Source organism: Astyanax mexicanus, chromosome 7, assembly GCF_023375975.1.
Source record: "Astyanax mexicanus isolate ESR-SI-001 chromosome 7, AstMex3_surface, whole genome shotgun sequence".
NCBI classification, from domain to species: Eukaryota; Metazoa; Chordata; class Actinopteri; order Characiformes; family Acestrorhamphidae; genus Astyanax; species Astyanax mexicanus.
Window position 1 is genome coordinate 33,063,622 of NC_064414.1, and position 13,148 is coordinate 33,076,769.

Below are 13,148 nucleotides of genomic sequence, written 5' to 3' on the forward strand. Positions count from 1 at the left end.
AACACAATTATAAAAAAAATAAAGAAAGGGCATATAAATGCATTCACTGATGCAAAATAATCACAGATCAGTTAGTATTTTTAAATATGTGTTACGCTGATCTGTAATAGTTCTGTAAACTCTAAAACTGTAGAGGGTAGGAGAACTCAGGAACCTGGAGAATTTGGGCTTGAACTCTGGGCAGCTTCTGTTTTGTGTAGGAGTTTTTAAGCAAGAGAGATGAGACGACAGAGAGAGAGAGACAGTGGGAAGAATGTTTTGTCTTATCACAGAAAAGACGATAGTGAAGTGGGAGGGAAGTTGGGCAGAAAGAGATTTAAGCCTGCTGTTCTTACCAATGAACACGATTTTACTTCTACATAAAGTCACACTGATATACACAGACATGTCTTGGGATAGCAGTATGTAAACTGACCATGAAGTGTTACCTAAGAGGTTGGCTTGTGAATGCCCACACCTGTCAAAGTTTTGAGGTGTTATCTTGTGACTGAGGATGAACACTGGTCAGGGTGTTCACGGCAAGGTGACATGAATTATCAAATTTTGATTTTTTTTACTTTTTGGACCTGGACTACCCACTTCTGTGTTTACATAGATTTACATAGGATCTCCGGTGGATTTGGCGTTTTACTGAGACTCTAAGACTAGGATGAACTGCACTTACTTAGCAGGGCATTACACATATTGTAAAGTAATATATGACATTGCAAAGACTGTTATTAATGTAAATATGTCTTTATTTTAAAACGTTTTCAACTGTTGTTTGCCTCACTGCCTGGCAGTGCTGTTACCCAATCAGAGGTGATATATTTATGTATAAATATGTATACATGTATAAATATTCATGAGCAAGAGCCAAAATCCATTTGACTAAAGCAGTGTTCACCAGAGCAATTTTTTTCAAAACAAAACAAAAAAAACTGCTCACATGGCATTTATTCATGCTAGAGACGACAACTAGACATTTTAAAATAATGAAAAAACGATGGAATGACAACTTTAATGATAAACATGGACTGAGAAATACGATTACTGAGCTACAATCCAGATCTTATTCTGATCGAAGAAACCAGGTTATGCTGTTTAAATTGAATAATTAGATACAGTAACTGACAATACAGTAACACAATTATAAAAAAAATAAAGAAAGGGCATATAAATGCATTCACTGATGCAAAATAATCACAGATCAGTTAGTATTTTTAAATATGTGTTACGCTGATCTGTAATAGTTCTGTAAACTCTAAAACTGTAGAGGGTAGGAGAACTCAGGAACTCTGGGCAGCTTCTGTTTTGTGTAGGAGTTTTTAAGCAAGAGAGATGAGACGACAGAGAGAGAGAGACAGTGGGAAGAATGTTTTGTCTTATCACAGAAAAGACGATAGTGAAGTGGGAGGGAAGTTGGGCAGAAAGAGATTTAAGCCTGCTGTTCTTACCAATGAACACGATTTTACTTCTACATAAAGTCACACTGATATACACAGACATGTCTTGGGATAGCAGTATGTAAACTGACCATGAAGTGTTACCTAAGAGGTTGGCTTGTGAATGCCCACACCTGTCAAAGTTTTGAGGTGTTATCTTGTGAGTGAGGATGAACACTGGTCAGGGTGTTCACGGCAAGGTGACATGAATTATCAGATTTTGAGAGAGGCCTGATAGTGATAGTAGATGCCAGAAGGATGGGACATTCTGGCAGGAGTGAACACGAGGTAACCGCATGGACTCCATCCACATAGCTGTGCACCTCTGTCCAGCACAGTTTTGCGCAGATATTTCCAGCTACAGCTGAATTCACACTTTTAATCCCAGAAAAGAGCTCTTATTTACCTTATAAGCCATTTAAATGCCTGAATAAAGGGCCGATTACTATTGTTTTGCTGTTTTCCTTGGACGTGGGACAGCATTTGGCTGGGGGCAGGGCTGGTGACGTCATGGGCCCAGCATCGTTTAATATCGCAATATATATCGTCAAAAAAAGAACATTAGCAATGTAAACGTTTTCCAATATCGTGCAGCCCTAATGACAATGTATCTCATAATATAACTGTAATATTTGGATGTTCTTCTATAGAAAAAATATACTGCTTAATATAAACTGCTTTTGGATTGCACAGAGGACAAAATACAAAAACAGTGTTTTTTTTTTTAAAAAACCTAATCCTGAACTTAAATTAGACCATAGTAATTATCAGAAAAAGACTTTGTAAGATTGAAAGTTCTCATAAACATGCATTAAATCCTTGTAGTTTCACTGCAAAGCACATTTAGGGTATGAATACGAGATTCTGTTCATTTTTAACTAACTATTGTCCAAAATTTAGCCTTTGCTCTCTCATGTTTACTATCTTCCCGTCTTGATGTGTCTGGGTTTTTTTCATCTGCTTTCAGAGGCTTCCCCTTTACACTGTGGTCATCAGATATCCAGACTAAATAGTGCAAAGTCAGCAGTGCTTCACTTCTGCTTGCAGGCTGTCAGGTTACCTCAGAAAACCACACTCTCACAGCTCCGATAACATTCAGAAAGGAGCCGGAGGAAAAAGTCGTAACTCTAGCTGCTACACAACAATTACTTACTTTACCTCCAATATACTGCCAACCCCCTGCAGTGGCTTCAGGCAGGTCTTTGCTTCACAGAGCGCTGATGTTACTTGCTGGGTGTACAGTGAACTTACTGACATGAAACAGTTCAGGACTATATTGCACATGTCTACAGTATGCGCAACAATACAACATGATTGCGAAAATGACAATGTGTTCTACACGGTTATACAGTGGCTGTCATTAGGATAAGTTGGATAAAAAGAAATTAAAACAAAAATAAACAGCCATTAACTAGCATTATACAAATATTTAATAGCTAACTAGTGGCTACTTGCTAACAGTCACACTGTCATGTTTGTTCAGGCTATTTCTACACCCCCATAGTCCTGGAGCTTTTGGTGTATTAAGAGCAGGACAACAGAAACATTTTATCCCAGTCATGCACCTAGTTTAAGACTGTTGTTCTTTACATTGTGTCAAAATGTATGATGAACAGACCAAAAGAAATGATACAAAACTACTTTGTTTACATTGACTTCTATTGAATTTGTTCTTCTATTTGTTCTACCATTTTGGAGACACTCAGTTTGTATTAATTGTTCTCACAGGTAGAAAACCTATTCTTTATTTACTTAAAGCAACACTAACAACTGAAAAACAGCATTAACAATAAAGGACACATTTTCCGGACAAGCTGAGAGATTTAGAACTGTCACTGAAATTAAAAGAAACATGTAGACTTACATGTGTTTATCCGGGCAAAAATAACCACACTGTATTCAATAATACTACCAGATACAACTCCAGTTATGCAATGTTCCTGCAAGCATTATTCTACCGGCTTCACTAAAGTTACATGGTGCAGTTTCCAGTGTGCTGAAACAAGAGTAGCAATGACAGTTATGCTACTATGCTAGTATATGAGTCAGTGGAACATCACAATGATTATGAAGCTGTTAGATGTACTATCAGGGATTTAGTACCTACTACAAATTAAAGTAAATATAATACATCAAAGTTTTACAGTATAATGTTTAGCAAAACTTTTTATATACTTTTTTAAAAACAAATTTTTAATTAATAGTTCACATGCAGAGATTCGTGGCAGACGCTGGTTCCTAAAATGTTGATAGATAACAGTGTTGTACTCTGTCTTCAGATTCCATGCCAAATTCTTGTCAATTCATAGCCCTATAACGACTGAGGAACATTTGTACATGCACATTGTAATGAGTTAAAGAAACTGGACTGTGTGCCTATTGATGGTTCTTTTAAGGGTTAAGGGTTTTAATAACATTGGTTCATAAAGATTCAAAGGCTATTATATATTAAATAGTTGAATTAAAAACAAATACAATGTCGCTGTGTATTTCACCTGCAAATTTTACAGCAAAATTGGCATGTACATAAATTCCTGATGAATAAAATAAGAGAACTTAATCTTTACGTTCGAAAATGTGTTCATTCATAATATACTTTATTCATCTGGAATTAATGTAGACACTTGAATCGAGTTGAATCACATCACTTAGATTTGATTGAGTTGTGCAGGTGAGCGAATGGGGAGGGAAGGGTTAAAGCTGCAGGGACAGATCAGAGAGCGGCAGAAATGCAGAAACACCTTTCAGCACACTTCATGTCAAATTACAGGGGCACATTCATGCAAGACTGTCTCCTCACCAGTCCTTGGTCCTCCTTACAACGCAGTCCAAAAATACATGTAAAACGGATCACACGCTGAAGCCACAGCTTCCTGGATTTTTTTTTTTTTTGGATTTGCATTTGCCGGTCCAGATGTTAGAGCCTTTACCACCAGCAGCACTTCCCAGAATTTGGAGAGTTCCAGCAGAATGAACTACACCAGCTGCAGCTGCTAACCACAACCTCCCAGTCATGAAACTTCTGCAAATCTCAACAAAGTGCTGCAGTTTTAACAGTGGAACAGTGCATCTCTTGCTTCTGTGTCTGTCTCCTCTTTCTTTTCGTCTCTCTCTTTCTTTCTTTTGGATAAACACAGAGTTTAAAGGACCTATCTGGGTGGAGAAGGTTGTGTAAAGAAAGTGAGGTTGCTTACCCTTTTTCTTCTTGAGCTGAGCAGCGTGGTGCTCCTGCAGCCTGCAGCAGCTGAGCCCCATATCGGCACACAGCGGCTACACAATTGCCATGCCAGTTCCACCCATGGCCCGCCCAGAAGGTGAATCCTTTACACAGGTATGTGCCAGGGGCACAGGATAGCTCCCGATAGCAGGAGAGGAAGCGAGAGAGAGAAAGAGAGAGAGAGAGACTGAGACAGAGAGAGAGAGAGAGAGAGTGAGAGAGACAGACAGAGAAAGAGAGAGAGAGAGAGAGAGAGAGAGAGCATGTGCCAAAGAACCCCAAAGTAGCAGCATTAAAGCCGGAAAACCCCAAAAAAAGTCTTTGATTTGCTCCATCCATTCATTCATTCAAAAAAAGTTGTTTTCTTCTTTTTCTCCTCTTCCTTGTCTTTTTTCCCTGCCCCCCTGCTCCTGCACACACTCACACACACACATGCACAGCCCTTCCAGACTGGGAGTGCAGATTTGGCCTGCCCTCACCCACCCTCATGAGACACGCCACCACCACCAAGCTCATCTTTGCCAAACACTCTGAACATCCCCCAAACACAAACAGACCCAGCTAATCAATCTGTGTGTGTGTGTGTCTGAGTGTGTGTGTGTCTGTGAGTGTGTTTGCTCAGTGCAGAAGTAAAAAACATGACTTCACATGGGGGTGGGTTAACATTTCCCCAAGCCTGACGCACATATCCCTGCATGTCGCCCGGATATTTTTTCCCCTATTAAACTCCAGTGCTTATTAATTAAGCTCGCCCCCTCTTTGAAGACATTTTTTGGAGACCACACGGCGATTGTATGCTACACATATGCTTTTATTGCTCAGCCCCTGGGGGGGGGATGGTTAGAGGGAGGTATCTGAGCTCACACAATGTACAGTAAAGCGCTCCACTCACTGCAGAGCAGACATCAAGCCTCCTTCAGATGACTGCCGGCCGGCCGGCCACAGGCACATGCTCTCTGCGCAGACCTCCACTCTGTGCAGCCCCACTCCAGTCACTGCTCCTGCCTTTGTGTCAAGAACAGGCATAAATGGAGCCATTGTTCAAGTGGCTGACATCTAGTGCATGCCAAGTGAAAAGAGCCGGACATTTAAACATCAAATGATATTGCACTAAACAGGCCAAAACAAGGCTGGTTTCCAGCTCTTTTGTGTTTAACCCTGATTTTACAGAGCAAGCACAATAGCTTTACAAAAATGAAGACTGCATAGCATGTCCAAATGTGTTAAAAAAAAGTCTAGCTGCAAGAAGTGTGTCTTTAGTGAAGAAGAGCTTTTATCTGTTATTATTTTTTTCCAATAGTCGATTAGTCAATGACTAATGTCTGCCACTATTTTGCTTCAAAATTATAGAAACAGCAGAACATAGGAATTAAATGCCCTTTAAATGGCCTTTTAATCGCAAAAGACATTTAAACATTGATAATGCTGATATTAAAGCGCAATTTATCAAAAGTGCGGTACGCGGCGGAGAATATTTATACTTCTGCATGCGTGTATCAGCAGCTTTGCAGTTTTAACCACTGAGGCGGGAATGTGTGGGAGGGGACACAATCGGCCCGGTGGACCAATCACAGCTATGGCTGCCCGCATCGTGCAGTTACAATTCCAGTTACAAATACAATGTGCGCTTCAAGCTACAACGTCAGCATCAGCATATGGTACACTGCGATGTGTAGGCTACAGCGCAGTTTTGACGCAGAAGTATAATTTGGCCTTTAGTGAGTAAATATGTAATCTGTTATGTTTAGGAACTTTTGGAGACAGACCAAGGGATCAAGCAAGATGTCTTTATCCCTCCACCACTGTGTTTTGCGTGTATTTAACAAGTAGTTAACTTGAAATCAGTTGATTATGTTGACTAATGGTTGCAACCCAACCCTGTTGACTAGAAACTATTACAATGTTCAAGAAACTGCCCACTGGTTGGCCTGTAATGACAATTACTTTTTTATCTTATTGTACAGTTATGGCCACAACCTATTTATGACCTCGATATTTTTTTTTTTTGTAGTAAAGAGAGCCCTTTTTTTGATGAACGCTTTGAATGACCAGGTTCTCCTTTTGTTTCCATGTACTAAGAAACACCTAAATATGTTAAAAACAATGGAAAATCCTTTACAGTTTAAAGATCTGAAATGGTAAAGGCATGTTTACTTAAGCAATAATACACCAGAGGGAGTGCTATAACGTGTAATATTGGCACTGCTGTGTTCATGTCGTAGGCATGAGCAGTACCAATATTACACGTTATAGCTTAAATGTATTATTGCAATTATACCACAGTTCCATTATTGCTGTTTATTGAAAGATTTTGTGTTAAATGAGAAAATACAATTTGTTTGGTTATAAACACTCCGCAAGTTAAAATAGTTCCATTTCTGCTCTGTTTGTAGCTGCGCTGTTTGGCTTGTAAGCGCTGCGTCGTTGCTAGGTTACCTGTATGTGGCGGAGTACTACATGAAGAGCTTCGGTTACAGTGCATTACCGTCTGATAACAGCATTCATAGAATGCCTCTCAGCCAATCACATTGCAGGGTTGGAACTAACTTTGATATAATATAGGGTTTGGCATGGGTATTACATTTCTCTTACTTTTACCCTTATTACTGCCAATATAATATAAAGGAATAGAACTGCAAAAATGTATGCAGTATGTTATGAGCATTTCTTTGTTTCATGGACTGCAGTGCATCAAAAATGTAAAAGATTCAACTACTCCCTCTCAACAAGCAGCCCCTGCATTTTATTCTCAACAGAAATATTTGCTCAGACTTTCTATTTGCCTTCCCTTTTACTGCATCAAAGCCCTTTATGGGAGGAGAACACAGACAAGAGCTCATCTGGCCTTAGATAATCCGGGATAAAAGACCACCAAGAAGCACAGGATCCCCCGGGTGTCCACCCAAGACACAAGTCACTGTATGCTATGACACAGCACTTGGCTGCCTCAGTGTAATTTTCCAACCAGACAACATTTCCCTAGTTAATGACAACATGTATAGCTCAGCTCATTTATGCCATTAAAAGAGACTTTCTCACACAACATAATCCGCTCTTACAGATCAGCCTCTCAGACAGATTAGCTCTTAAAACCACAGTATGCAATGAGAAATAAAAACAACAGCTGAACAATATGCAAAAGTTATCATGAACATATGTACCATATTTTTCGGACTATAAGGCGAACCAAAAATCCTTTAAATTTTCCTTTGTCTTATAATCCAGTGTGCATGAATTCTACCAGTCAGGAAATTAAAGAGCAGTAAAGCCACTCCGCTAAAGTATTGCATTATAAGGGTGAGTTTTCAGCTAAGTTTCTCCAGCACTATAGCTGGGTGCAGCAGCATTAGCATTAGCCGCTAACTGCAACGCTAGCTCTTTCGTCATTCAGAGGTAAGAACATTGGACTGTAGTCTGCATGTTTGCCGTGTTAAAATAAGCAACAAAAGTAGACCAGAACACTCAGGGTGTCTTCTGTGTATCACTATTGGGCGGCATTTATGTCTAGCGCTGCGGTTAGCGGCTAATGCTAATGCTGCTGCACCCAGCCTTAGTGCTGAAGAAACTTCACTAAAAACTCACCCTTAGACAAAATATTGGAAATCTAAGCTTACTGAAAAAAATAAACTAAAGCGCTTTACTCACCCAAATAACCATTTTTTAAAAGAGAAATCTGTGTAGATTAACATCCAGTGCTTGTTAGACTTTGAAATAAATGTTTTTTACAGTTTTGTTTACTTAGGCGCTTCCCACAGCTTCCCCGTTAGAAAGGAAACATGGCGACACCCTTGCTCACTTCGATGTATGCATCTTTAATAGTGTCGCTTGATGCGCCTTATATATGAAAATAAACCAGATAATAGGCTTTTTAGACATTAGTAGTGTGCCTTATAATACGGTGCACCTTATAGTCCAAAAATATGGTAGATGTCAGGACAGGAAAATTAAGCGAATTGAGCAAAAATGTTTCATAAATGTATCATAAATGAGTCAAAATGTTTGATTAATTGTTATACAGATTTGAGGTCATAACACACAGAACTAGTAGATATAATAAAGCTATAAGCTATATAAAGCAAACATTCATGGACAAAAATTCAACAATCGCATAGCTCAAGTTTTTTTTTCCATTTTTGGTATTTTTATCTTTTTAACAAAAGTTTGATGGAATTTAGCAGTTGTAATTTAGACTGTAACAAAATGTCATAATAAACAAATAATAAAACAATCAAGGTAAAATGATTTTAAATGAAAAACACTGATGGATATAGATATTCCTGGGTTGAAAACCTGCATTTTATCCCTGGTAATTAATTCTCAGACATATAGTATTATTAATTATTCAGTAGTGACTAAGAAACAAATGGTATTGTACATTGTTATGAGTCTGAAAACCTGATAACTGAAAAAAGGAATAAAATAGCTTCATACTGACTACCACTGAAAGTTAAAAATATTTTTTGCTTCTTGACATTTGCAAAAACTAATATAAAGGGGTAAAAATATCATTACTATTCTGCTCTGAATCCTAATTCCATCACACTGTTCTAAGTATAGTCACAAGTAAGCAGGAGTAGCAGTTTTGTTAGGTTTAATGCCTATAGGCTGTGGGGTGTAGCACCAGCTTGTGATATTTGCTTGGTGTAAATGAAAGAATTCCCACATCAGCAGGTTACGACAAAAAAGGGGGGAGCATTTTACATCAATCCACAAGTTGCTAGGCACAGAAATCAAGCATCCCCATAAACAGGCAAAACACTACATGTTTTGACACCCCATGGCTAGAGAGCGTAGATCTACATGCACAGTGAAGCTAACATAAGAGCAGTGTGACCAGTTCAGACCTGACAAAATGACACAATAATGACAGTATAGAGCACAGTAATATACAGTAAAACTGCTAGAGTCAGACAGTTATGTGTGTAAAAGGTTATCACAGATAGAAGCGGTGTCACAGACAGAGCTGCCTGCAGCGGACTGTTTTCTGTCCATGAAAGAAGAATGTAACAATGAACCTTGAGCTCTGAAGTTCTGAAAACATTTCTCAGTTTTATCAGCATTGCATTCCCTTCTTAACTATCAGCACCCTTGAGAAGGATGAGCAGAAAAAAGGGCTAAAGCAAATTGTCCTTCCTGTTTGTGAGCTTAATTTTATAATAATAATAATTTTATAATTTTTGAGAAATTATACATTTAGAGTTAAATCTCTAAATATTTAAACTTTTGATCAGAACATTCTTCATTTTCCTTAAACTAATACCTGAAATACAAACGAAATACCAGCTTTTGGAGGAAATATGGAGCCACCATCCATCCACAAGGCTAAAAGCTAACACTTGCTAATACTAGCTAATATTAGCTAACACTAGCTTTCCAGGTCCGTTTCTACAGAAACACCCTTAGCTGACAAACAAACTGGAATCAAACACATATCAGAAGAAATAAAATGGCTTCCTTTTTACAGTCAAGACTCCAAGTAGCTAAATCTGTAAAAGTGAGTGGGAGCAAGACTATGAACTAGCCAGCTACAATTTCTTCAGTTGCTAACAGCACATTATACTACACTAAGCTGAAAGAGCACAATAGAAAAGAATTGCAACAATATTAGGTGGTAATAGATTTTTAAAAATATTACAGCGTTGCTTCACTGTACTTTCACTGTTGCTGTAAAACAGCCAAATATTATTATTATTTTTTTTTTTTTGCCATGAACCCACCTACTAAATTTCCTTCGGGATAAATAAAGTCTCTGTCTGTCCATCCATCCATCCATCTATCTACTATATTTTGTGTTTTCTTCTGAGGCACAATAGCAGGGTTGTAAATATACTTGTTAAATGACATCTAAGCAACCAAACTTACACTATAATACATAAATTACATTACTTTGATTATAAATTACATTATTTTGACATTTAAGCATACGTAATTTGGTCAAAAAGAGAAACTATATTATTAAATACTGTACAAATAAATACATTCTAATGCTAATGAAGCAAGTTTTGAATACAAACTTCAAATACTGACTATTTTAATAACTCAACATTTAAATGTCAAAGTAGAAGCTCAGGCTATTTTAAAACATGCAGAATGTAGTTGCTCTAGTTACATAAACTCTATGTTTATGTATGTTAGAAATTCCAAATTATTCCAAAATCATTCAAATATCAGATGCATTTATGGAATTTTTGAATATAAAATGCATCAGATAATTTTTTTCAAGATAATCATCAAATTAATTTACTATAGGGGTACTGAGGGAAGATTTTTCACGCCAACATGATAAGCAACTAAGGTCATGCAAGTTCAGTTGTGTACATTCTTCTACTTATTATCACTGATGAAAATAGATGTATCTTAGCATTTTAATAAAAGAGTAAAGAGTAAACAAATGCTTAATGTATGTATAAAAAAATACAGTAAAACTGACCATTTAATGCAAACGATCACAGCTTGCAACTGAGTCATGTAGTATCAAAAGCTCCATTGATTGTGTTCGTCATGTCAAACAGATGAGTCAAACTGACGGGGGTTCCCAGAGCACTGAAACAGAGTGTGTTTCAACAGATTTGCCTCCATGGGAAAGTACTGCTGTGCACCTGTAGCTGGAGCATGGTCAATGACAGGGAACTGTTTACTTTGCAGGGGGTTTTTTTCCTTCTTTTTTTCCTTCATGTGATTCAAGGAAGGATCAAAACAGCTGATAATGTGGACTATTAAGTCAAATAATACCCTACAAAAAAAAGCAATGCTGAATTTACTTAATTATGTGCAAAGTCAGTACAGTATCACAGTAATGCTGTTAATAAGTCGGAAACAAATAATATAAATTGAATATTAAACTTCTAAACTTTTATTATATGATTATAACTATCATACAATAAAGTAAATGATTTCCTAGTTTATTTTCTGTGTGGATAATATTATACTGCAGTTACCAGGGAGAAGCTGTAGATATTACCACAGCCACAAATGTCCTTCAGACAGCTTCCCAGCTCTTGCCAGAGGAAAGCATGTGCCCTCTAGTGAATAGCAGCAGTAATGAGGAAACAGTCCATCATCTGCTACAATATACCGGCTCACCTCAGCACACTGCCCTGACTGTGAGCTTGTTTCCCCCCAAAATCCTCCTTGCTTGTATGAAAGGTGAGCTGGAGGGCGATCAGTGAGCGATTCAAACAGCACAGAAAGCTACTAAAGCGGCTCATTCTCACTCACCTGGAACTATCTCAAAAAGATGCCGTCCGGGCTCATCCGGGTTGGCGGTCAGCTCATTGACTTGGCAGCCATGTAATGGGATACATCCCTAGGGAGAAAAAGGGAAAAAAGGGAGAATGCAGGACATGTACCAGTTCAAGGTGAAAAATGCATTTATACTGCAATATACTGACCTCCCTCATTGAAACTAAGTTTTATCTATTCAATTATTTATGGAATTAATAGTTATTCTCAAGGCATTATTACAGATTAGTCCTCCATCAAGACATTGTAAATGAAAAATTGATTTTTGGTGGTAATTACCAAATGAGATATCCCTCAGGCATAAGCAGCTGATAAAAGGCGAGCGGGCGCACGGCTCGCCCTGTTATGCGCGAAGCTCAATTTTACGCTGTAATCAGCATTGCTGAGTCATGCACAATTAGACTAAACCACTTTCACATTATAAATTATGCACCTCCAGTCCTGTACTCATCCTCAGAATTGAAGCCTTTACACAGCCACCCAGGCGGCCACAGAGCCACACAGCAGAATCTGCTTGCTACACCAAATTGCCGTGCTCCTATTCAGCTGCAGCTAAATGAAATTTCAGCAGGTATGCGATGATAAGGCTAAAATACTGATTTACCCATTCAGCTGCTGGGCATGTTTTCCCGCAGCAGAGATAGTGGGCGTTGGCTCACACGAGCCTTGCATGCATTTCTAGGCTCCTGGGGAGAGCAGAGAGTGCTTGGAGATGGATGGGGTGGACGCATCAGGTCAGTTCACTGAAATGGAGACATGCTGTCTCATCCCCTCAGCCTGCAGCATTAGTCCTCTGCAGGTCAAAGGTCCGTCGCTCCGCATCAGCTAAACACAGTGACTTACGACGCTGTCGATCTGTAGGGCAGGCAGGCTGTTAACAAATTAGCTCATCCTAGAGAGCGTGTGGTTGCAAGGCCAGCACAATGGAGGCTGAGGGAGACGTGGTAATGCCCCCTAACACACTTAACAGCGCATCATTTACATCTGGCTTTACAGAAGACCAGAGTGACCAGAGCACTGTCCAGAGTGAGAGGATATGCACAGGATGCTGTGATGTGCATGTAGTCTGCCCCAGTATCTAAATTTTACAAATAGATGTATGAATAGAAGTAATGGTAGGAGTTCAGGAATCAATATTTGGTGGAATAACCCTGGTTTTTAATCACAGTTTTCTCCTCCGCCAGTCATACACACTGCCTTTGGATAGCTTTATGCCACACCTGGTGCAAATATTCAAGCAGTTGAGCTTGATTTGATTACTGTGA

General features: G+C 38.7%; 1 protein-coding gene across 3 annotated transcripts in view; it reads right to left on the reverse strand.

Moving 5' to 3' along the window:
- The window catches only part of arhgap22 (Rho GTPase activating protein 22), a 46,970-nt gene that overhangs the window by 22,724 nt on the left and 11,098 nt on the right, over positions 1-13,148 (reverse strand). For 2 of the 3 annotated variants that reach the window (XM_022684789.2, XM_022684790.2), the window contains one exon: positions 11,860-11,947. In XM_022684789.2, coding sequence (XP_022540510.2) covers positions 11,860-11,947 — 88 coding nt within the window. Of the gene's footprint in view, positions 1-4,618; positions 4,864-11,859; positions 11,948-13,148 lie in introns of those variants that run through there. The other variant, XM_022684791.2, reaches the window with a different exon arrangement.